This window comes from Corythoichthys intestinalis, chromosome 2 (assembly GCF_030265065.1).
Source record: "Corythoichthys intestinalis isolate RoL2023-P3 chromosome 2, ASM3026506v1, whole genome shotgun sequence".
Taxonomy (NCBI): domain Eukaryota; kingdom Metazoa; phylum Chordata; class Actinopteri; order Syngnathiformes; family Syngnathidae; genus Corythoichthys; species Corythoichthys intestinalis.
Genome location: NC_080396.1, coordinates 26571640 through 26594561, shown reverse-complemented (window position 1 = coordinate 26594561; position 22922 = coordinate 26571640). Strand labels below are relative to the sequence as shown.

Here is a 22922-nt window from a genome sequence, read left to right as displayed (position 1 = left end):
TATGGGCAGGAATGTACGAAGCTATTCAGCTCCTTATTCACCACGATGGACCATTTTATAGTTCGCATCACTTTGGACGTTGAATTGTTCCGCTTCACAGTCTCCCTCTCCATTCTTCCCTCTCTGAGGAACAAGATCCAAGATACTTGAACGACACCATGTGGGCCAGGACCCCAACCAAACCTACAACCACCAAATCACAATCAATCAACGCCTGAGCTGTCCTAGAAATTTTGTCCATAAAGGTTACGAACAGATTCAACAGAATGACAAAATGCAGCATTGGCTGAGTACAATAAGAATCTTTTAAGAACCATTTTAGTGACGACGTTTGAAGCAATAAAATAACAGAAATGTTAAACACAAGAAAGCCCGCAAACAGTTTGCTGAAGACATGTCAACAAAGCATATGGATTATTGGAACCATTTCCTATGGTCTGATGAGACGGGCGGGCTTTCTTGTGTACCGTCTTCAGAAGAGGCTTCCTCCTGGGGTGACAGCCATGCACACCAATTTGATGTCGAGTGCAGCGTATGGTCTGAGCACTAACAGGCTGACCCCCCACCTCTTCAATCTTTGCAGCAATGCTGACAGCACTCCTGTAACGAGTCACATGATATTTTTCAGGGAAAATGACAAGCAGTTCTCAATTTGGACATTTAGGGATGTACCGTAATTTCCCGAATATAACGCTCTTTATTTCCCCAAAATCAACTTGTAAAATCATGATGCGCATTATAAACGGGTACATGGATGGAGACAGAAATACATATATATTATATATATACGTATATATAAGCCGATTTTTTTTTTTTTATTGACACGGCCACGTTGTGTTGAAGAAACGTATGCGACCATCCGTTGCCGACCATTACGGTACGTGACGTCACCATTTTGTTTCGGTAATACTTCACTCTGAACGGCCGAATAATTTCGTCTGTGTTAAATTATGCTTTTTTTCACTCTTTATAATGCACAGAATTTAGTTTCTTGAACTCATTTGAGTCAACGTTTATTGCAGCTCCGCAACACGGACCATAACAAACATAACAACACAGACTTCCTGTGTGTGTCCGTCAACTATATCTGTCCCTCGGGAAACTCAAACCCAAATAACAATAGTTCCTATTGTTACTGTCGTGTCCACAGCGACAAGCTCTCTCGGATTTCTGACTTACGTTCTCACTTTCATTTTACCGTATCAATCCATGGAAGAAACACTTATTCATAATGATGAAATGAGCAAGTTATACAGCAGCCTTTAAAAGAAAAGTCACATCTGTTTTGTTTTCTCCTTACCTGGCACGGCCAGACTGTTCTCCCTGTATTTTTCAAACACTGAGAGAATAGTCTGGGACCCAGCCCATTAACGGCCTCTCAAGCAAGTACAAAATCAATCGTCAATTAGATTTGTTTATTTGCGTGACGTGTTCTTAACAAGCAACGTCACTCTTCCGCGTCGGAAGTTGTCTCCACAACAACAGAGATGGCGAACAGGAGAGTCGAGAATATGTTCCAATCCATGGTAAAACCAGTTTTAAATTACCAAAAACACATCGACACAAGTCATTAACAACAGTCTGTCTCGCGCTAGCCATGTTGAATAAACTCCGCTCTCCTCATATGTTTACTTCCGCACGCAAGTCCCTCGTCGCGTTTCTAACGTCACATTCGCCTGTCGCTGATTGGTCCACTCCGCTGTCTGTTTGCTGTGGCTTGCTCCACCCTGGAAATTTGATCCGCTTAATGGTGGCCAGACTCAATAGCTGGAACAGCGATGAGTATGGAGTACCAGGCTAATTTTCTCCTAGATTCTGGTAAGTTGGAGAAGTTGTCAAATCATATTATTACCGTAAATATTGTCAGTTTATGGTAATGTTTTGAACTACCAATGTGCTATGCTTGTGCTGTGTTTCACCAGTCAGTAAAATGACATTTCTGTATCTGTACACGAGCTCTGTTTTCTTGTATTCTTCTATTTATTGGTGCTAAAATTAGGGTGCGCGTTATAAACAGGTACAATAATTTCCCCTAGATTTTACAAGTAAATTTGGGGTGCGCATTATACACGGGTGCGCCTTATATTCGGTAAATTACGGTACATAGTTTTTAAGGGGTGTACTCACTTTTGTTGCCAGGGGTTTAGATATTAATGGCTATATTTTGAGTTATTTTGAGGAGAAAATAAATTAACTGTATTATATAAACTGCGCACAGACTACTTTTCATTGTGTCAAAGTGTCATCTTGTCAGTGTTGTCCCATGAAAAGATATACCTAAATGTCTGCAGAAATGCAAGGGGTGTACTCACTTTTGTGATACACTGTATGTTGAATTGATTTCCAATCTCAAATCAAAAATGAAATTAGCCTGAATTGTAATTTGTTAGCATTTCCATGTAAAGAAATGACACCCCCCAAAGTTACTTAGATTTTCAATTTTCCACCATTTTACCCATGACCAAAGATAACATAAAGGCTCCAAAAAATCTTAAGCAGGCACAGCACACATGTAGAGCATTTAGCATCCTGTAATATGCCTATGGGGAACAACAATATGTCACAGACCGACTAAAGTCAGGAGGGGGAGGAGAAGACACGGAAAAGAGGGAGAAGACACACCTGTTATTAGGTTTTCTCCAAGCTGTCCACTAATCGTAAGCTGGGCCAAAGGATCGAAGGAAGGATGCCAGCAAGAATGACAGAAGGAGATCCTGTGAGAGAAAGAATGAGATTGTCAGGCATTAATAATGGATGCCAATCCGTAGAGACCATGTTCAACCATCAATAATGGATACAAATCAGCTGGAGGTGGCCAAGCAAATGCCTTAGAACAACTTGTACCATGTTTGCTTGTTACGACACAAGTTTGTAACAATCTTTAATATTGACTGTTTATCCTTTTATTTTCATTAAGCAAATTTAGTATTTTGACCAGAGGACAGAAAAAAACGTGTTATGCACTAAACCGAGTTACATTAATGAGTACTGGTATAAATCTGGTGGTTAAATTTGCCCCCAAAAAATATAAAACAGCAACACTATTTGAATGTTTCTTATGACTGTGTCATAAGAGTGTCATAATCATGACAAGACCAATGTTCTGCACATGACTGTTTATGGCATATGTCATCACGGATATTATGCCACTTTTGATCCAAAGTTGATTTTCAAATGTCTTTGGGTTATGGTTAGGTCTAGGGTTGTTCTGATCATGTTTTTTTGCTCCCGATCCGATCCCGATCGTTTTAGTTTGAGTATCTGCCGATCCCGATATTTCCCGATCCGATTGCTTTTTTTTTGCTCCCGATTCAATTCCAATCATTCCCAATAATTTTTCCCGATCATAAACATTTTGGCAATGCATTAAGAAAAAAAATGAATAAAACTCGGACGAATATATACATTCAACATACAGTACATAAGTACTGTATTTGTTTATTATGACAATAAATCCTCAAGATGGCATTTACATTATTAACATTCTTTCTGTGAGAGGGATCCACAGATAGAAAGACTTGTGACTTTGTATATTGTGACTAAATATTGCCATCTAGTGTATTTGTTGAACTTTCAGTAAATGATACTGCAGCCATGCCCCAATGCATGATGGGAAGTGGAACCATCATGGGAAGTGGAACCATGACTGTGCGTCGTGCTACCAATGGATATATCTTCTCTGCTTTGGAAAATAACTTAAGGTGTTAAGACAAAGATCAATTGCCACCTTGCTTCCCCACATTTCTTCCGATGATATTTCTAATCATAGTGAGAGGGATTGCAAGGCTTTAGCCAATTGAAGAAAGGCTCCAAAGGATGCCACAATTCACCCTACTCATTTAGCGCTGCCTTTTATCTCTCTATATAGGTAAAACAGCGTCATTACAGATTGAGCGCGACAATGAGTGAGAGGGTCATGCAGCGCGTACATTAATTGCGTTATTTATTATAACATGACACATTTTTTAATAAATTAATTGCCGCCTTTATCGGGATATTTTTTGATAACCCTACCGTAAGCCTAAACTAAAGACTCTGGATGAGTGTAACATATTATGTCTGTAACATTAAATACAATTAGAAAATGATTTAATTAAAATATATATTTATATATTAAAAAAAGGCATGGCCAATATTTTTTTGCCGATTCCGATACTTTGAAAATGACGTGATCGGACATCTCTAGTTAGGTCCCTTGTTGATGATATCTGTTATAAGCTTTCATTTACTCGTACTCATGACAGGTATTATGTCATGATTATTGACAATCTCATGACACTTTCATAGGAAGCATTCAAACAAAGTGTTACCTTTCAATGTAAAGAAGTTGGAAATAACAAATTAATAACCAAATAATGCCTGAGTGTCCTCATCGTTAAAAGGACAAAGTTATGAGTATGTGTGTATCAAAATTTCAGGGCATACTCACTGATATAAAAACACATACCGTTATGACCATTTTGAAAGACACCGTCTCCATTCATTTTCTTTTATTCTGGTGTATTGTGTGAGGATTTTATATGATACAGTGCATTTATTGATGGGGGATCAGGGACTGATGAATTACATTTTTCTTCATTTGGAGAAAACAGAGCTTGGTCATGGAATTACAGTATCCAAACTCTCAGATCTAAGTTTCTGTTGCTGAGAAAAAAATATACAGAATACAGTATAATAATGATTTCTGATCCATATAAATTATATTGTTTTTAAAGCATTGCCCCCCCCCCCCCCCCCCAAAGACAAAAAAGTAGTTTTTCTTGTTCAGTGACAATTTGCAAAAACTAATTGGATACAAATGAAATGAAGTTTATCGCAAATTCCAACTAAAATGTATTTTGTAAAACATGATATCTGCTTAACCGTTTATGTTGGTGTTGTTGGTTTTTGTTTGCATTTACACAAATTTCAACAGAACTAAACATTGAGTGACAACAATTCGTTTGTATTTCTGCAATTCATCTAATTAGAGTTGGTTGCCAACAAATTTCACTGAATTTTGGACTGAAAATCAAATTTTGGGGACACGGTGAAAGACGACGCAGTGCACTTTTGATCAAAAGTGAATTGTATTTAGAATTTAAGCAGATCTCATGTTGACCACTTTTTAGACTTGAGTTGATCAATTATAGATTATCAAAAATGACCGAAAATGGCAATAGTAAACATTCAATTACATTTACATTATTTCTTTTCAAAAATTGTTCACGCCAACAAATTGGTAGTCTATGTTCAACCTTGGCTGTTCCATTGTACTATTATAAATATTATCATACATCATAATGTATATTAGACCTAATCAATATTCTGAAAGAGTTTCTTGAAAACAGATGTTTTTGCTGCTGAGAAATTGGGTAAAGGTACACAGTTTGGATAAACTGACAAACACCAACGCTCTGAGGCAGTTACTTGCCTGATTGATTTAAAGTGAGACGAACCGAAAGCAGGCATTTCTACATGAGTGAACTTAAGGGGGAGTGGCACCAAAACACCAGCGATCGCCAAAAAGGAAATGATGCTTCTCGCGCATATAATTGTGCTTGCTGTTCCCGGCTGACCAAGAAGTTTGATGCATCCTCTCTGGCCCAACACACAAGCAAATGAGCAGCACACTTAAACTAAATGGGGGCTCTGATGGCAAAATACTGTCATTTAGCATCACCCTCCTCCTCTTTTTAGCCATGTGTGTGTGTAAATGCTGTTGACACACAAAGGCATGAACACTACTCTACACACACTGTGTATATGAGTGTATAATTGCAGTGAGCGAAGCAGCACTAAGGAATAATTATAGCGGCTGCTTGTTGCTGTTGTTTTCCAACAAATAAAGTGGTACGCAAACAAAATGTTGGACGAATAGCAGGTTAAGCCATAGTGGTGATGATGCAGCAGCACTCCAGGAAAGTTAAACCTTGTACACGCAGATATCTAAAGACAGCTGATTAGAGAGTAGTGTGCATGGCAGGCCATTAGTTGATGCTCAAATGTTTTCATGAAAAGTTGTGCCTCTGCAAAGTTGATTATTTAGATTGAAAGTTGAACTTATTTAGATTTTGATTTGTGTGTAACACAAATGGAATTGTTCTCTGAAATGTCCAAAGAAAGTTTATACGAAAATATATTTTACTAATTCTCTTTCCGGTGGCCATCATTTTTCTACCTTTACATATAATTTTGTTCCCAGTCATCAATGCTGAAGATGATTAATCAGCATTTGTAGCATATAATTTATGCGGCGTTTAAGTTATTTCCAGACATGTTTACAGTGAGTCAACAAGGCATTTACTGTAGTTTAAGCACTTCCTATCACTTAAACTCATCCATGCACTTTAGTTTATTAATATTCCCTCAACAGCCCCCCTCATCACTACTATCATTCACTCTTCACTTACATCCGGTACGGTCCCTCCATCTCTCAAAACTGCTTTCATCACACCCATTCTAAAGAAACCCAACCTGGATCCCACCAATTTCAATAACCTCCGCCCCATCCCCAACCTACCTTTCATTTCCAAAATTCTTGAAAAAACCGTTGCATCCCAACTCCATAACCACCTAATTACCAATGACATTTACGAGCACTTTCAATCCGGTTTCCGCCCCCTCCATAGCACCGAAACAGCCTTACTTAGAATTACAAATGACCTCCTCATAGCATCCGACTCCGGTTTATTATCAATTCTCGTCCTCCTCAACCTCACTGCCGCCTTCGACACAATTTCCCATACAATCCTTCTCGACCGGCTCTCCTCCAGTGGTATCACCCACACACCCCTTTCCTGGTTCACTTCCTACCTGTCCAACCGCACACAATACGTCAAACTTGGCCCCCATAAATCCAGTTCCCTCCCTGTCTCCGCTGGCGTGCCCCAGGGCTCTGTCCTGGGGCAGCTCCTCTTCATCATCTACATTCTCCCCCTCGGTTCCATCTTCCGCAAACACAACATTCACTTTCACTGTTACGCGGATGACACCCAGCTCTACATATCCTCAATACCAACCTCCTCCCTCCTACCTTCCTCCCTCACCCTCTGCTTAGATGACATTAACTCCTGGTTCTCCTCCACCTTCCTCCTGCTTAACAGCTCCAAAACAGAAGTCCTCCTAGTTGGAACCACCGCAACGCTCTCTAATGTCCATAAGTTCTCTATTACCATCAACAATTTACCGATCTCGCCTTCGTCTCAGGTTAAGAGTCTGGGTGTCATCCTCGACAGCACACTTTCCTTCCGGTGACATATCAACAGCATCACCAGATCAGCCTATTTCCACTTTCGCAACATTTCTCGCCTCCTCCCTTCTCTCACCCACCATACCGCTTCCACCCTGGTCTGTAATCTAATAACCTCCCGGCTCGATTATTGCAACTCACTGCTCTTCGGTATCCCTAACAAGTCCCTCCAGAAACTGCAGCTCCTCCAGAACTCAGCAGCACGCCTCATCACTCGGCCCCCGCAACACACCACGTCACTCCCATCCTCCGTCAACTTCACTGGCTTCCCGTCAAACAAAGAATCAACTACAAGATCCTCATCATCACCTTCAAAATACTCCATGCCCTTGCCCCTCCCTACCTTTGCGATCTTCTCCGTCTAAACAATCCAACCCGTTCACTTCTCTCTACCACTATTCTTCCCCTCTCCGTCCCCCGTGTCCGCCTCTCCATCTTTAGTTCCAGAGCTTTTAGTCATTGCGCCCCCCAGCTCTCTGGAACTCACTACCCCCTGATCTTCGCAGCATATCCACCCTATCACCTTTCAAATCTAGACTGAAAACACACCTGTTCACTCTTTCTTACCCACCATAACCCTTAGCTCTGTTATATTTTTACTTCTTTTTATTGTGCTTTTATTTTTTTTCCTTTTATTACCTTTTTATCGTACTGTGATTCCATGTCTCTTGTGAAGCATCTTTGTGTGTTTTGAAAAGCACTCTAGAAATAAAATGTATTACTATTATTCTTATTAATATCTTTGGCAGGTTAGACAGGACTACAGATTATTTTGCACATTTTTGTTTACTTATGTGCTTGATGCATTGATTCAGTTTCAAGTAAGGAAGATGAGAAACGGAAACATTAGTAGATCCTCTAGCCCCTTTTATTTCAAAACACATTTTCACAACAGAAATGATCTAACATAGTCTCAAACCCTCCTCGCAATTTCCAAAGAGCCATACAATAAAGAAAATCAACTGAAAGGCAGGCTATGAGATATTCATAACAGAATCGAAGCTTAGGACTGACTGCAGCCGGTACTCCAAAACTTGTCAAACTGCATTGTTTGGTGAGCAATCGACTTGATAGCAGATATTGTTTACATGAGCAAGGGCCGAGTCGAGCAGTAGCATGGAATGGAAATAGCTCCAACTCGACTTGCAGTCGCCATCCGATGTTGAGTTATGGCTGTGGCTAGTGAAGTTGCCGGCTGGCCTTTGTTCTCCCAAGATTAACCCCATGACCTCAACACACCTCGCTGGGCCGGGTTTGGCTGCCAGAGGATGCCCGTTTGGCGTGTCCGTGTCCCGGCGAGCTCTTGTCAGTCTCAACCAGATTGGGTGGCCGCTGGCCTCCATTAAAAGTAAATGAGCTTAGCTCAGGCAAACTCCAAGCAGCGTTGTCGCCGTGACGCTGATGCATCAACGGTTTTGTGAGTGTACCTGGCGAAGGCGTCATATTAGAAATGTCAAGCTCGGTGTTGAGCTGGCAGCAGGCTTCTTTATTGCACCTGACAATCATTTAGTAGGATAAGAAAGTGTCTCAAAACTTTTGACCATAGGTGTACACGCTTACGTTTGCAACTCGCTGGATTTTTCCACCAAACAAGGAGCCTGCCCATGCTGCAATGAGCATTTGGTGTGGCGCTTGAGCTCCATCAGTGAGCTTTTTCCCCTTTCGTCAGCCTATTGTTTGTTCCACTGCTGTGTCATTTACGTTTAACTAATTTGCTCCCAAAAACGTATAAATACGTTCTATTTTTAATTGTTTCATTGTCCCACGTCTTTTACTTTTTTTTTTTTTTTTTTTTTTCAAAAAAGACGTCTCTGGGTCGTGATTCAGTTTAGCTCCAAAGCACAAAGCTGAAAATCCATTTTAAAGCAATAACACTGGCCACTGGAGGGCAGTAGCGCATTTGGTAAGACCCACAACCCCATTCAACGGCCAAACTGCAGAGAGGGGGGATGAAGCTGCATGGCCGGGCGCAGGCGGAAGAAGACCGAATGGATGCCAGGTGGCGGACGACCGAGCAGAACAACTGGTAGGACGCCCGGGATGTCAGGCGCTGGACGACCGAGCAGAACGACCAGGACCACTAGTTGTCTTTTGAGTCTGTGCTGCTCGCGAGCAGAGCCCGCAGAGACAAAAAAAAAAAAAATCATCTTTATGAGACAGACGGCGATGAGGGAAAAGTTTAACCGGCTGTCGCGTCCAAAACAGCGTCATCTTTCAGTTAGTTATGTGTAAATAAATTGCTACTTTGCTATCAAAAGCTCTATTTGTGTTGTTGTTATATTTTGTAAAAGGAAAACCTTATTCAATGTTTGGGATGTTACTAAAGCAAAAAATAGCTGTGTATAAGTCAAAGTTATGTTTAAAATGTATGCTTTCACAAAAAGCTCAATTTCTCCGTTTTTTCATCAGAAATTGGAAAATTGCTCAAACTAAGCTATTTTCTAATGCTGATTTCTAAAGAATGGAAAAAAAGATATGAACTTACTTTATTACCTGCTGAAAGAAGAGAGTCTAATCTTTCTTTTGGTGGGTTCCATGTTTATGTAGCAATAGAACAGAATTTTCTGTGGGCCTTGCAAAATCAGTCAAAATCCAGTAAAACGGCCGGGAGCGAAGGGCCTTGCTCCGGTGAAAATGGCTGGAAGTGAATGAGTTAATAAAGACACTAGGTTAGGAAACAACACTTTTTATTGCTGTGTGCCATGCAGCACACCTACACAAAATACATTTCTGGACGTTCACCCTCTCTATATACATTCCACTTTTGCTTACTGCTAACGTAATGACGTATGGACGTTCCACAATGAAGCGGGGACATTACACCGACTTGACGCGTTGCAATGGAATACGAAAGTGGTTCTTGGCAGAAAATACAGAAATTCGAACCAACTATGCACGGCACGAATACCAGCACTGAACAGGCATGCTCGTTCCCTTAGAGGAAAAATGTACTTCTGATCGTAAATTTGCAAAGGTTTATACCCTTGACTCAATGGAGTTTCAGTCTAGATTTTCATGTGGGGGTAATAGTAGCTCATCCATAAGGATATGAGATTATGGCTGGAGGGTGTGCTTTGAGTACACTTTTTTGTTTAGTTTGTTACATGTGTTGTCAGTGTTGTGTTTAAGAAAATGTTAGCGGAGGACACCCCCATAACCTCCACTGGTTTTTTTCATGTATAATATCTTCAGTAAACATGTCTACAATGTTTCAAAGCTGAGCATGAGTCCCAAAGTAATCCTTTAAAAATTCTATTTGGTACCGCCTGCTATATTGTGGACAAAACAGCATGGGTCAATGAACACATGCAGGAGAAAAAAAACAGCTTTCACCAAGTTGATTTTGCTCTTTTTACTCATTTGTTTATGACCGTTATTTGAGTTAGAATGTTTTTATCTGGCAACCACTCATCCCTCGTTGAGCTTTGCTGGCTTGGCTGTGAGCTGTCAATGAAAGCATGACAAGCAAACATGTTGATTTTTGGTACAACTGGGACCTGGAGAGCCTGACAATGTCAAAAAGCCCGGCCAAAGGCGGTGTTTCATTTTGTTAGACCTTTACAGCGCACCATCACCATGCTCAACCACTTTCAAAGCCCCTTCTTTCTTTTTTTCTTTCTTTCTCCTCTGTACCTCCCCGTTGATGCTTTTCACTGCCTTTCTTGCTTTGTTGTCATTTATGAGTGAAGAGCTGCGATAAAGACAAATGTTTGCGAGACGGACGCCAGCTCTCTGATAGCATTGTTAGCCTCGTCACCGCTCTTCACCCCACTGCACAATCAGCCACAGTGCCCCTTTACCCCATCCCCCCCGTTACCGGGCCCACCGCCAGCAAGCGGCTTCAGGGTCCACTCATGCCAGGATGGAGCCATATTTGTGGGTCTGCAGGAGGATGAGGAGAGAGGATCCAGGCCAAGCCCCACACCCAAGACCCTGAGCTGAGCGGTGTTTGAGCCTCTATGGCTGGGCACCGCGTCAGGACAAGAGGGGGTGGAGGTCTCAACAGAAGCAATGCGGTGGTTAGATTAAGACCTTTCTCAGAAGTGCACACATTAGTGTCTCTGCACATACACACTGCCTCTTTTCAGATCCATTCATGCACCCTCCAGAGCAACATGCATGAATAAATACATGAGCACCAGAGAGCTCTATACGACTGATAAAAGAAAAAAAAAACATGAATTACTGAGACGGAAGCAAGAACAGTACATTGAAAGAGGGAACAGATGAATAGTTGAGATGGTTTTGCAGAACAATGATTGTGATGGGAGGAAAGCGTCCCTGACCACAGGAAGGAATAATTAGGGAAAGTTTAAGTGCCAAGTTTGAACAGGAATGACAGGCCTGTTTTTTAGACTGATCATCTATCTTAATTCTTTTGCTATTTGTGCTATCAGATCACAACTCATCACACCATTTGTAATCCACTTAATAGAAACGAGTCTGCTTTAAACTTAGTATCAAACGATTGTTTCTTCATTGCGACAAAACTTGATTCTGCTTCTCGGTAAACCTGCGGTCACATAACAATATCTGTCTTTGAAACTTTTCATGGCGTGTAAAATGCAAAGTTTAAAAAGCCTTAATGCACCGGTGTCCGTGCTGCACTGACAGCAAGCCGCAACAATCACTATTCAGGTTTTCTTTGTGGCAGCTAATGTCCACGTTTTCGGCCACAGAAGAGACAAGAGGAGCCGAGACACCTGGTAATGTCCTGGTAAAGACCTTTTTAGCACCTCTCCGTGTGTCGTCGTGTGCGCCTCGGCTCTCGCTCAGGACCCTGGGACCCTTCCCCACACTGAGAGCTTTTAGCTCTTGTCTGCTAATATCCTGAATAATGGCATCTTGATGGAGAGAGCAGAGAGGGAAAAGGGAAAGACAAAGATGAGAGAAAAGAGGAGAACAACTATACAGGCTGCGAGAGAACAAGAACCTCCGCATCCATCTGTTGTTACCTCCAGGCCTCCATCAGTTTGCAGGCCCGTCATTATTCCCTCTCGGTCTTTCCATTGTCATTATTCCTCTTTTGTCTCTCTTTGCAATGGGACATATTATTTGCTTTTTCAAAAGGATTTATCCCAGTGTGCACTCACATTTTCATTTAGTCACAAGACACGCTTGGCCAGCCTGAACATCTCATTGCTTTATTTCACTTTTTAAAACTATTTTCTTTTCCACTGTAAGTTACTTTATAACAGCTTCACCCTGCAACTAATTTGTTGATCAGCAGGTGTACTAGAGCCTATCCCATCTGACTGTGGTTAAGAGACTCAATTACACTGCATTGGTCGCACAGAGCATATGAGGACAAAAAAAAAAGCATTCACACTCACATTTTCACCTCAAGAAAATGTAATAAGTATTTTTATGCATGACATGAATTTGATATCCTATATCACGTCTTTTTTTTACTCCTGAAAACCTTTTTCTTTGCAGTGATGCTTTCAAATAGCTGTCTACTGTGTTGACCGCTGTGTCTTAAAGAGTTAAATCAACCTAACATGCATATTTGGGGGTGGCTTTAAAGAAAACTCTTGTATGCATGTGTAGAATTGTAGACGCCGCAAAGGAAGGCCAGAGTCTGTGACGACCCGTTTGTAACACCCTTATTCAATTGCAAGTGTTTGGACATGGTCCGCTTAAATTTCAGCAGAATTCTTCAGCTGAACAGTTTATGAATGGTCAATTTAAGCCCAAAATAAAATAAGTAATATCCGTAAATCATATAAAATAGACCTTTTTAACAGTTTATTTGGTTGATTCAGAACCTGCAACGCAGGTGTACCATGTGTTATCCGTTTTATTTGTGCCAATAGGGAAAAATAAAGTGTTTGTGTATGAGCAATTATCAGGTAAAATTAGAAATTTTACTTGCAAGCTGTAGCAAGTCGAATTCAATATTGTGCCCCCTCCTTTTGTGCAGATAAGAGGATTGCTTGTACGCACACAAGCATGCCCTTTTTGGTCTACCCATATTTAACATCAAATCAGAAAGCACGCAAACAAGCTGCTGCTTGACCAGTGCATTCAAGTTACCAAACAAGAAAAACGCTCCACAGTGAGTGACTTCATTTTGCGCAAATATCGTTTGCAGTGCAATTTGGACTGCAGGGAAACGATCGAGCGCTGCGCGTGTGACCGCGGCGTGCATAGGAGTCCGTGCCAAATAATTGTGGCGAGATCATTAGGAGGACGAGGCCCGCTTAGAGCTGCATGCAAAGAGAACTCTAATGGCACGGACCTCCTCGTGAGAGAACGCAGTTTGTTTGCATTTTTAGCACCCAAGCAACTTATCCAAAAGCAAAAGTGAGTCTACGCGTGACAAGTTGATGATAATGTCGACATTAAAAAAAGACACCGGATTTGCTGAGAAACGTCCGAGTGCAATCATTTCGAAAACGCACATTTAACGTGGACATATTCGCAAAACACAAATGTATAGCAAATACTTCGCAAGATTTTTTTTTTTTTTAAATATGCAGAATTGGGCCCTCGCACGTTTTCAGATTTTAAGGAGGCTAAACAGCAACAACAAAATCTGACACATTTTTGTATTTTCTAGATGCACAACAATGAATTATGACAATATAATTTTATTGCCTTTTTTTGCATCCATGGCTCCTATATTTTAGTTACAGCGGCGTAACTTTGATTAAGTCGAGGCATGGACACATTTGTATGACTAAACGGTGACAATAAAATTCCATTATCAATTTAAAATGTGAACAATCTATTTCTAGTAAACTGACTTTTTTTTTTTTTTTTTAATAAGTCGAATTGGTATATCGTATAATCAAGATAGTTTCCTTATGATCTTCAGCGCTTCTCCACGAGAGTGGGCAGACACTCGCACATTCGTCGTCCCCCGCTTGTGCGCTCCCGGGCTCCTCTTAAATAAAAGCCGGCAGTCCGGGTTCTTCCTCCTTATTGGTCAGGTGGGGGTGTCGCCTCGCGTGACGCGGCGTCTTGGCTTCCCTTCCCTTGGTTCTTGTGTGGAGTCTTGTAGTCTGTCAGTCAGACAAATCCAATGTTGAAAGTGGAGGACGGGCCGGTAGCGCACGGACACCCCCCACATCCCCACCCCCTTTAACATTGGTCATCCTTCGTAGGAGGCACGCACTCTCTCGCTCTCTCTCTCTCTTTCAAGCGGTCCCTGTCACGCACGCCTTTCCTGGTCCACCCTGCGCGCACATTCTCACCTCCCGAGAGCTCGTACACTCGGTGCTCCGCCGCAGTCAATCACCGGACCCGCTTTCTTTTCTGGGCCGAACCCAATCGGAGAAACACCAAGTGAGTACAAACTTGTGCTGCTACCAACTATAAACTAGTTATGATGGCTCTCCGCTGTTACGTGTTTGCGTGTAAAGGCGGTCATATGGTTCGAGGTTTATATTTGTAACTGTTTAAATTTGGAAAATATTCCAAACTGTTTCTGCTGGCATGTTAAGCGTGCGCGCGTCTCACTCCAGCCGAATGGCCGCGCGTGGAATTAAACATTAAGTTTGATGAAAGCAAGAAATTAAATGTCTAACAGTGCCGGCTGCTTTAGTCGAAAACTTTTTAAAATATTCTCGAAAATGACATTTTTGCCCCATGCGAGACACATTTTTATTCTGGGAAAAGGATAAAGTTCCTTACCAACATGTAATGAGTAACCTGGTACATTTTTGCTCAAATTTGATTTAATTTGCCGAATTTTATCTTAAATTCAATCGTGTCAGGTCACAAACTTCTAAATTACTCCTGGTGGGTGAGCAAACTCGCACGTACAGAGATCTTGGCAGTCACATATGCTTTCAAAGCCTTGTAAAGCAATATGTTGGAGAAAAATGTGTCACACAAAACTCATCAAAGGGACTATAGGGACCTTGGACAAAAGGACTGTGTGTGTGTGTGGGTGTGTGTGCGCATTTGTGTGAAGGAGAAAGTGAGTATTTGACAAGTGAACATCATATATATAAACACTGTTAAGTTTGTTTCGCAGACATATTAAATCACTGTGACAAATTGCTTGGAAATTTAGTCACTTTGTGAACTGGAGAAGAGAGATTGAGTTATGCAAAACTTACTAAGTAGCGGGAATGTGGGGCTTTTTGTTCATTTTTCATCAATATATTTTCAACTTTTAATTCATCCATTAATTGCTACATGCACAGTTATGTGTATTTGTTTATGTACAGTAAATTGCATTTCTGATGTAAAGCATGCAGATCAGAGGAAAAGGGTTGCTTTAAAAATGACTGCTCAGCAAGTGTGTCAAAAGGATGAAAGTTTTTTTTTTTTTTTTTTTTTTTAATAACAAACTGCAGATGTTTTTTCCCCTCCCAACTGTTCATGAATCATAATATAATATTAGTTTCTGTTTAAAAGTACATGAAAATTAAGTGTAATCAGTTGTCAGATCAAGCAGTTTTATCCAGGACTTCAGCTTTCTCGCATCTTTCAAAAACATGCATTCTACAAGTGAACCATTTCTGAACAGGTGTCATTGTGAGTGTAGACAGTTATCCGTCTAAATGTAATCCAAGCAAATGGCTCGTGGGGAACAGTTCAGGGTGTACCCTGCAGCTCATAAAAAGCCAACTAAGGATTCGCTCCTGCTCACTTACGAGACTAAACAGGATAAAAAAGTATGAAAACTTATGGATAGCTATCAACTGTGTGTTCTGCCTCTCCATGCAGTTTCAGTGCCTTTGGGAGGACTCCTGGTAATGGTCAGTTTAGCTGCCCTGCGTGATGCCTGATCATGACAGTGCCGCGCTCCTAACCAGACAGACCAAGCGCCGACGAGTGGACATCGGTGTGAAACGGACCGTGGGCAGTGTCACGGGGATCCTACTCGACAGCATGAATCAATCTCATAGCCCTGATCGGGACGGAGATTGCTCGCTAGTTGGTCGAGGCCACGGCAGCACCAACGGTGATGGTGAGAAATCCAATGTTCTGAGGAAATTACTGAAGAGAGCCAACTCATACGAAGACACCATGATGCCTTTTACCGGGGCAACCATCATCTCACAGCTTCTAAAGAAGAATATAGGGAAGAATGGGGGGAGTGACTCTGGCTTTCAGGTATTCCTTACTTATCATGCAACATTTTTTGTAACTAAATCAAATAATAAAAAGTATGCTATGACACTAAGAAATCGCATGACACTTTAAAATGAAAATGGCTAATTAGCTCCAATTTGGACAGTTTCCCTAAGGGTTCTACTCACTTTCATTGCCAGCATTTGAGAATAATGGCTGTGTTAAATTATTTTTTAGGTGACCATACATCAGCAGTTCTACAAGCTGCACACTGATGTGCCGCTTGAACTGATGTTAAAGTAGAGTGTCATTTATTCAGTAAAATGAAAAGGTGAAATGTTTACAAGAATGAGATGCGTGCAGTGTACTCACTTTTGTGAGATACTGTATCTTTCCCCTCAAGAAATCTGTCAATTAATAGTAATTAATTATTAATTCCATATGACCGTTTCCTTTTTCAGGGTAGTGGAGCGCTGTCCAGCGGCGGCTCGGAAATCCAGGCTGAAGATGCCTGCAGCAATTCCTCCTCCCAGGACCGCGACAGCCCATCCAACTGCCTTTCGCCGGGACCTCTCCCTTCAGCACCGCCATCATTCGGACGACCCTTACCTCCTTCAAACCTCAGTTCCCACAGTCAAACACTGCCCCTTGCCTCATTTGATTTAGACAGGCTGTCGGATGAGCACCTTCGAGCGAAGCGGGCTCGGGTGGAAAACATTATCCGTGGTATGAGTCATTCACCGCTTGTCCGATCCAGCACTGACGATCACAGCCAGGAAAGCAACCGGGACAACGATAACGAGCACAGAGGTGACGGCAATGGTCACGGCCACAGACGAAGCGACTGCACATCTTCTCTCCTCAGCTCTCCTGGTTCGCGGACAGGGGGTCTCAATGTCGGTGAGGTGTACCGGGAGAACAAGAGGAAGCAGCGCCTGCCTCAGCAACAGCACAGCTTTGCCCAGCTGGTGTGTTCCAGGCAGGAGCAGCGGCAGGAGGAGAGGCGACAGCTTAAACTGCAGTTGGAAGACATGCAGGTTTGTCATGAACAGAGGCTGCAAAGATTCTCAGACTTAGTATTGAAGTTGAAGTAAAAATACTCTCAGGTAGACTCACGTAAATTAAGAAGTACAGATTCAATTCTTGGTCAATATCACAAGGCCACAAGCCATGAGTAAATAGTAAATCGTGGTGCCAATTATTTACACGTTGAGCATGTCAAGACAACACTTTTCTACAAAGCTTACAATACATTCTTGAATGCTGAAAACTATCTGCTCTTTCCTTTTCAGAAGCAACTACGCCAACTCCAAGAGAAATTCTACCAAATCTACGACTCCGAGACAGAAGAGGAGGAGGAAAACCGCGAGGGTGGTGGGGTGGACCGAAGCGCTGAAAGAGATGAGGATGGTAACCTTTCTGAGGACAGCATCCGCTCTGATGGCCTAGAGGAGAGGCACAGAGACAGAGGGCGGCGCCGTCATGATGACCTGTCAGACCTGGACCCAGGCTTGTTCCTTGACCGAGCCCGAGCCCTGCTGCGACAACAGGCCTTGATGGATAGGGAGATGGAGGAGGATGTGGTGGGGCGGTCGGGGGAGGACGATGATGAGAGGAATGGGGAGAGAATGATGAAGAGGCAAGGGGGGAGGCAGTTAGCCGAGACACTGAAGCAGGAGCTCAATTGTGCCGTCTCGCAGGTTGTTGACACGGTTGTTAAAGGCTTCTCATCACCCAAGCAGACCGTCAGCCACAATCATGGCTGCCACAGCACACCGGTTGCCCCGTCATCTTCCAACTCATCCTCCTCTGGTCCTCTTCCCTTTGGCCCGTTGCCTTCTCTCACCCCAGACCATCGTTTTGGTGGTAGCACCTTTGCCCTCAATCTTCATGGAGATGGCAGCCCCTCCTCCAACTACCACTCCTCCAATCCGAGGCTCCATTGCTTCGGTGACATAATCGTACCGAGCCCATTGGACTCATTCAGTAGTCTGAGCGGAAGGCTTAGCGGAGTGCCGACACCAAACGATCAAACGGAAGCACTCCCGTTGGTGGTGCGCAAAGGTGCTGACAGCAGCAGCGGAGAAGAGAATGGGACCCCCTCTCTTCCTCCACCACCACCGCCTCCACCCCCTCATCATCCTTCCATCCATCCTTCCCCTCTCACAACTTCTCTTGGGTTCAGCCCTCCATCCTTTCGCCATCCCTTCCCCCTCCCACTCATGGGCTACCCTTTTCACAGCACTCTGGGATCGCATAGCGGGGGCACAGGGTATGCCCCGGGGCTGAAAGACCACCACCACATTCACTCCTCCCCAGATTCAATGGACATGACCCGTGAAACTGTAAGCCTGAGAACCAAAATGGCCACTCTAGGAGGCTCACACCTGGGTCACCACCACAACAGGCAGAACTCTCCGAGTCAACACGGGCCAGAAGGTTTGTCGCTGTCGCTCATTAAGTCTGAATGCGGCGACCTAGCAGATATGGCTGACATATCACCATACTCAAGCAGCACTGTATCCTTCTCACCCTAAGACTGTGAATGTCCGTGTGTGTGCATTAGACGTCTTTGCGGATGTAGCTGCCGACACCACTGGCACAAAGTCTGTATTATCAATTAATCCTTTTTAATTGGTTCCTCCTTGTATCCATGTTGTGAAGGGAAGATGAAACGTGGTGTGCCAGGTCTTACAAGACCGTGTAAGATTAAACGGGTTACGCGCTGCTCTCTCAACTTCTTTTAAGTCGATGGAGCTCACTCATGCACTCTCCGCTCGCGCGGTTTTATTCGCTTTCATCACACAGACTTTGTACATAAACGCTCAAAGCAAGTGGGTGGCTGGGGGGGCGACTTTAGGTCAACACCTTGTACACAACAGCTCAAAGCTAATCATGTTTCAAAGAGAGGAAAAGACACTCTCCCTCATTGATGCTAGTTTTCAAAAGGTGTCCACGTTTAGCACACTGTCTTCCTTCTTAAGTCCCCCCCTACCTCCACTTTGATTCGTTGACCTTTGCACCCTATTGCTTAGCAGCTGTGTGTGCATTTGCTCCTTTAACTTTCACACACATACACATGCATGCTCGCCCTTTCTGGGAGCGTACATGTGGACAGGTGTTTGCAGGTAGCTGTTTATCTTTTCATTCCTAACCTTTCATATGGAGAGGGCTTCTGACAGTCACATTTACAAACATGGCACAAGTACACGCGGTTTGAAGAACAAAGTGAGGAAAAAAATAAGACTTTGAACCTTACAAACAGGAATTCCTTGCAGTCGCAATGATTTGATCTCTGCGGCGCTTCAAAGCTAATTTAGATGTTGCTTTAATTTTAAAAAGTGAATATTTGTTTGCCTCTTGATCCTCCTGTGCTTTTCTATTCGAAATGCTTTTACACTAATTCAAAGAGTACAGATGGTTCTATAAATGAAAAAAAAAAAAGATTCTGAATTGGCCATCAACTCAGCAATGCTAAAAAAAATAAAAAATAAAAGTAACATTAACGACCCCTTTTATGAGATGTCACCTACTCGCTTTGATAAGATGCCAGGCAAAATGTACAGTGATTAAGTGTCAAATGCAAATACTATTCCACACATCACATTCTTTCATCCTAAAATTAAACAGAAGGATGAATTTTGACAAGTACTATTAGCTCCAGGTCTAAGTGATTATATGAACAATATGTGACACACACAAACACTGAGGTCTGTGCATCAGTAATCCTTTGTGCCGAGCTGAGCAGATGTACTCCATTCATTTATGAATTTGTTTCCCCCTTACCTCTTTCCTTCTAAGCAGCCCACCCCAACATACACACACACACACACCTGGATGCATGGTCAGGTTACAGCAGCAGCGGCGATCTATTCACAAAACACAAATATCAGGATCGACACATTATCGAGACAATGAAGAAACGGAAGAAGAATCTCTGGTTGCTTTGTTTATTCACTAGCTCACAGTTACTTTTACATACACACATTTCAACATCACACTGTCATATGTGAGAGCTGTTACACTAAAACATGCTTCAGAGACCCGGATGTACTGTCCCATGTGTTTCCCTACCCCACACTGACAGGTTGGCATGAATGTTAAACAGGCAATAGTGTCATTTGATGTTAAATAGCGTATCTGCGGCTGAATGAATGATGGATGACAAAGCAAGACTCGATTCCAGTTTCCCAAAGTGTTAGCATTTATTTGTGATAAGCACAAATATCTGACCAAATGGAACCGATAGGAGTTAAATGAAATGCGGGACTAAAAACATAAACTGATTTCTCTTTTTTCGTCACACTTCACTTTCTTCGGTCTCCTGTTTGAGCCTTATTGGGCCCCTGGGGTTTCTTTGTGTGTGTGCACGCGCTAATTGACCTTGCGGGGGGCTACATTGATTGCCTCATCTTCACTGATAGATTATAGGGCTGTTAATGTGGTGGCAAAATGGCAGAGTGGTGGGGCACAGCTGTCGTTGCACACATGCATGTGTTACGCATCCACACAAACATGCGCACACGGACCATCACCTTCCAAGGACTGCTCAATTTTTATTTCCCTGGTTTCGACGCAGTTGTTGAAGAGTAGATGATAATAAGGCACGATTGGAAGATGAGGGGTATTTGTAAAACTGGAACATGTTTTTTTCTGTCCTGCAAATTAGGGAGCACTACGATACATTTCATTTATTAGTTGGTTTTTATTTTAATTTTTTCATAATAGATATAGTTCGATTATAAATGATATTTGATCAGTAAATGTTTTATTCTATAATACAGCTGCAAACCATCCAAGGCAACCCATCAGACTGTAACAATTAGTTCTACGTTTGGTCTTGCAATGGTTTCTGTATTTATTTTAGAGCTGTACATATTGTATAATGCTTGTCGTGCAGTAGTACATCCTGCTGCGCGAACCCATGCTTGTTCCCACCTTAACCTTTCTCTCCAGATCCAAGAGGGTTTATCTCCCAACCACCTAAAGAAGGCTAAGCTCATGTTCTTCTACACTCGTTATCCGTCCTCCAACATGCTTAAAATCTTCTTCTCTGACGTCAAGGTGAGCACTTGCATCTTCATGTTTTTGGTTTATTTCATCATTTTTTTAAAAAATACTTTGATTATTTGCCTGAACGCATGCTGCAGACGAGTGCTCCGGTTTGTTCACATCTTTGGTACACATGTAGAGTTTTCTGGCCTTAAACAGCCTGCAGTGGGCAATGGGCTGGGGTGGGTGGGTGTTGTGGACATGGGGGTTAATGCCTATCTCTCACCAAACTGTTTCACTCCAACACCCCCCATTGTCGACCTCAACCTCTAGCTTGTCACCCAAAACATACACAAAGGTTTCACTTTCACTTGTGAAAAGTAGGTTATGAAGATATGATATCTCAAAACATTCTAAATTACTGAGGTGCGTGTTAACTCAAGTCGACTTCAACTGACAGAAACACAGATGGAAGGTGTATGTGTATGATGGGGTGGGTCTGAGAAAATGACAGCGGGCGAGCACTGTGGGGCAGGGGGCATAAACAAATTACAACAACGGCAGCTTTAAAACAAAGCCGCTGATTGTTTTGTGTTTACAGGCTGTGAAGTGTTTTGTTGCAAAAGAACATACGGCTCCTTCGTGGATCCGGGACGTCGCATTCAAATGAGTGCGCAAGCACACACACACACACACCAGCTGCCCTGTGGCTCATACTGTATCTGCCGTGACCACTTCTTCCAGGCAGTGCCACATCGGCGTTGGCTGCCATGGTAACGAGGGTCGCCGGGACATGGGGTTGCTAGGCAAACACAAGGTTGCTAAGCTCACCGGCTGCTGATAGGCCATTTACTATTAACACACATACACCTGCGCTAATGCATACATCAAAAAAATCATTCACTACTGACAAAATTCATTGGACACAACAGCAGGGTAACATGCACACATCAAGGGGGACTTAATTTTAGAAACGTATAGAAAAATACTGGCTATAATGCAAGTGTAGCTGTACATGCAACATTCTAAACAGACACCACAGGAATAAACATTCTGAAATTAAGTCTGAGCTCTGTCAATTTAAAGTGGGCTTCCTCACCGGATGTCATTATGAAATTCTGTTCAAACTTTAACCCCCATATCCATGTGTTGTACAAGTCTGACATTTTTTTCCTCACTCACAAACAGATCAAATAAGGATTTAGGTGTAATGAGACTAATGGAATTGTCGATTTCACAAGTCTTAATTATCCAATTATGAAAAAGATTTAAATTTTAAAAATCATAGTACAACACTACACTGAATCATTTTGGACATAACTGTATTTTATTAAATAAGGAGTCCACTGAGTGCACTTTATATAGTTGCTGTGCAAGCAAGACATTAAGAAATAAGATTTCACATTACGTCATTAATTATAATATCCATAATATTTTACTGTCAATCATTTGTTAAGCATTTATTTTGAAAATGATTATACGTTCACGATAAGACTATGCATGCAGATGAATATTTTATTTTTATTTTTATTTTTTGAGGAAGCTTATTGCTGCTAGTGCAGATATAAATTATTTCGTAACATGATAGGTTCATGCTAAAAAGTAATTGCTTCAATTTTAGTTTTATGGAGGAATGCGCATCACATTTTTCAATTCAAAGTTTTTTCAA

At 42.2% G+C, this 22922-nt stretch overlaps 1 protein-coding gene across 1 annotated transcript in view; it reads left to right on the top strand.

Moving 5' to 3' along the window:
- The first annotated feature begins 14196 nt into the window (after positions 1-14196).
- LOC130912073 (prospero homeobox protein 1-like) overlaps positions 14197-22922 on the top strand; it is a 35031-nt gene continuing 26305 nt past the window's right edge. Inside the window, exons 1-5 of the mRNA XM_057829874.1 lie at positions 14197-14521; positions 15914-16303; positions 16723-17298; positions 17554-18780; positions 21218-21325. Of these exons, the coding sequence (XP_057685857.1) occupies positions 15968-16303; positions 16723-17298; positions 17554-18780; positions 21218-21325 (2247 nt within the window). The 5' untranslated portion in view covers positions 14197-14521; positions 15914-15967. The remainder of the gene's footprint in view (positions 14522-15913; positions 16304-16722; positions 17299-17553; positions 18781-21217; positions 21326-22922) is intronic.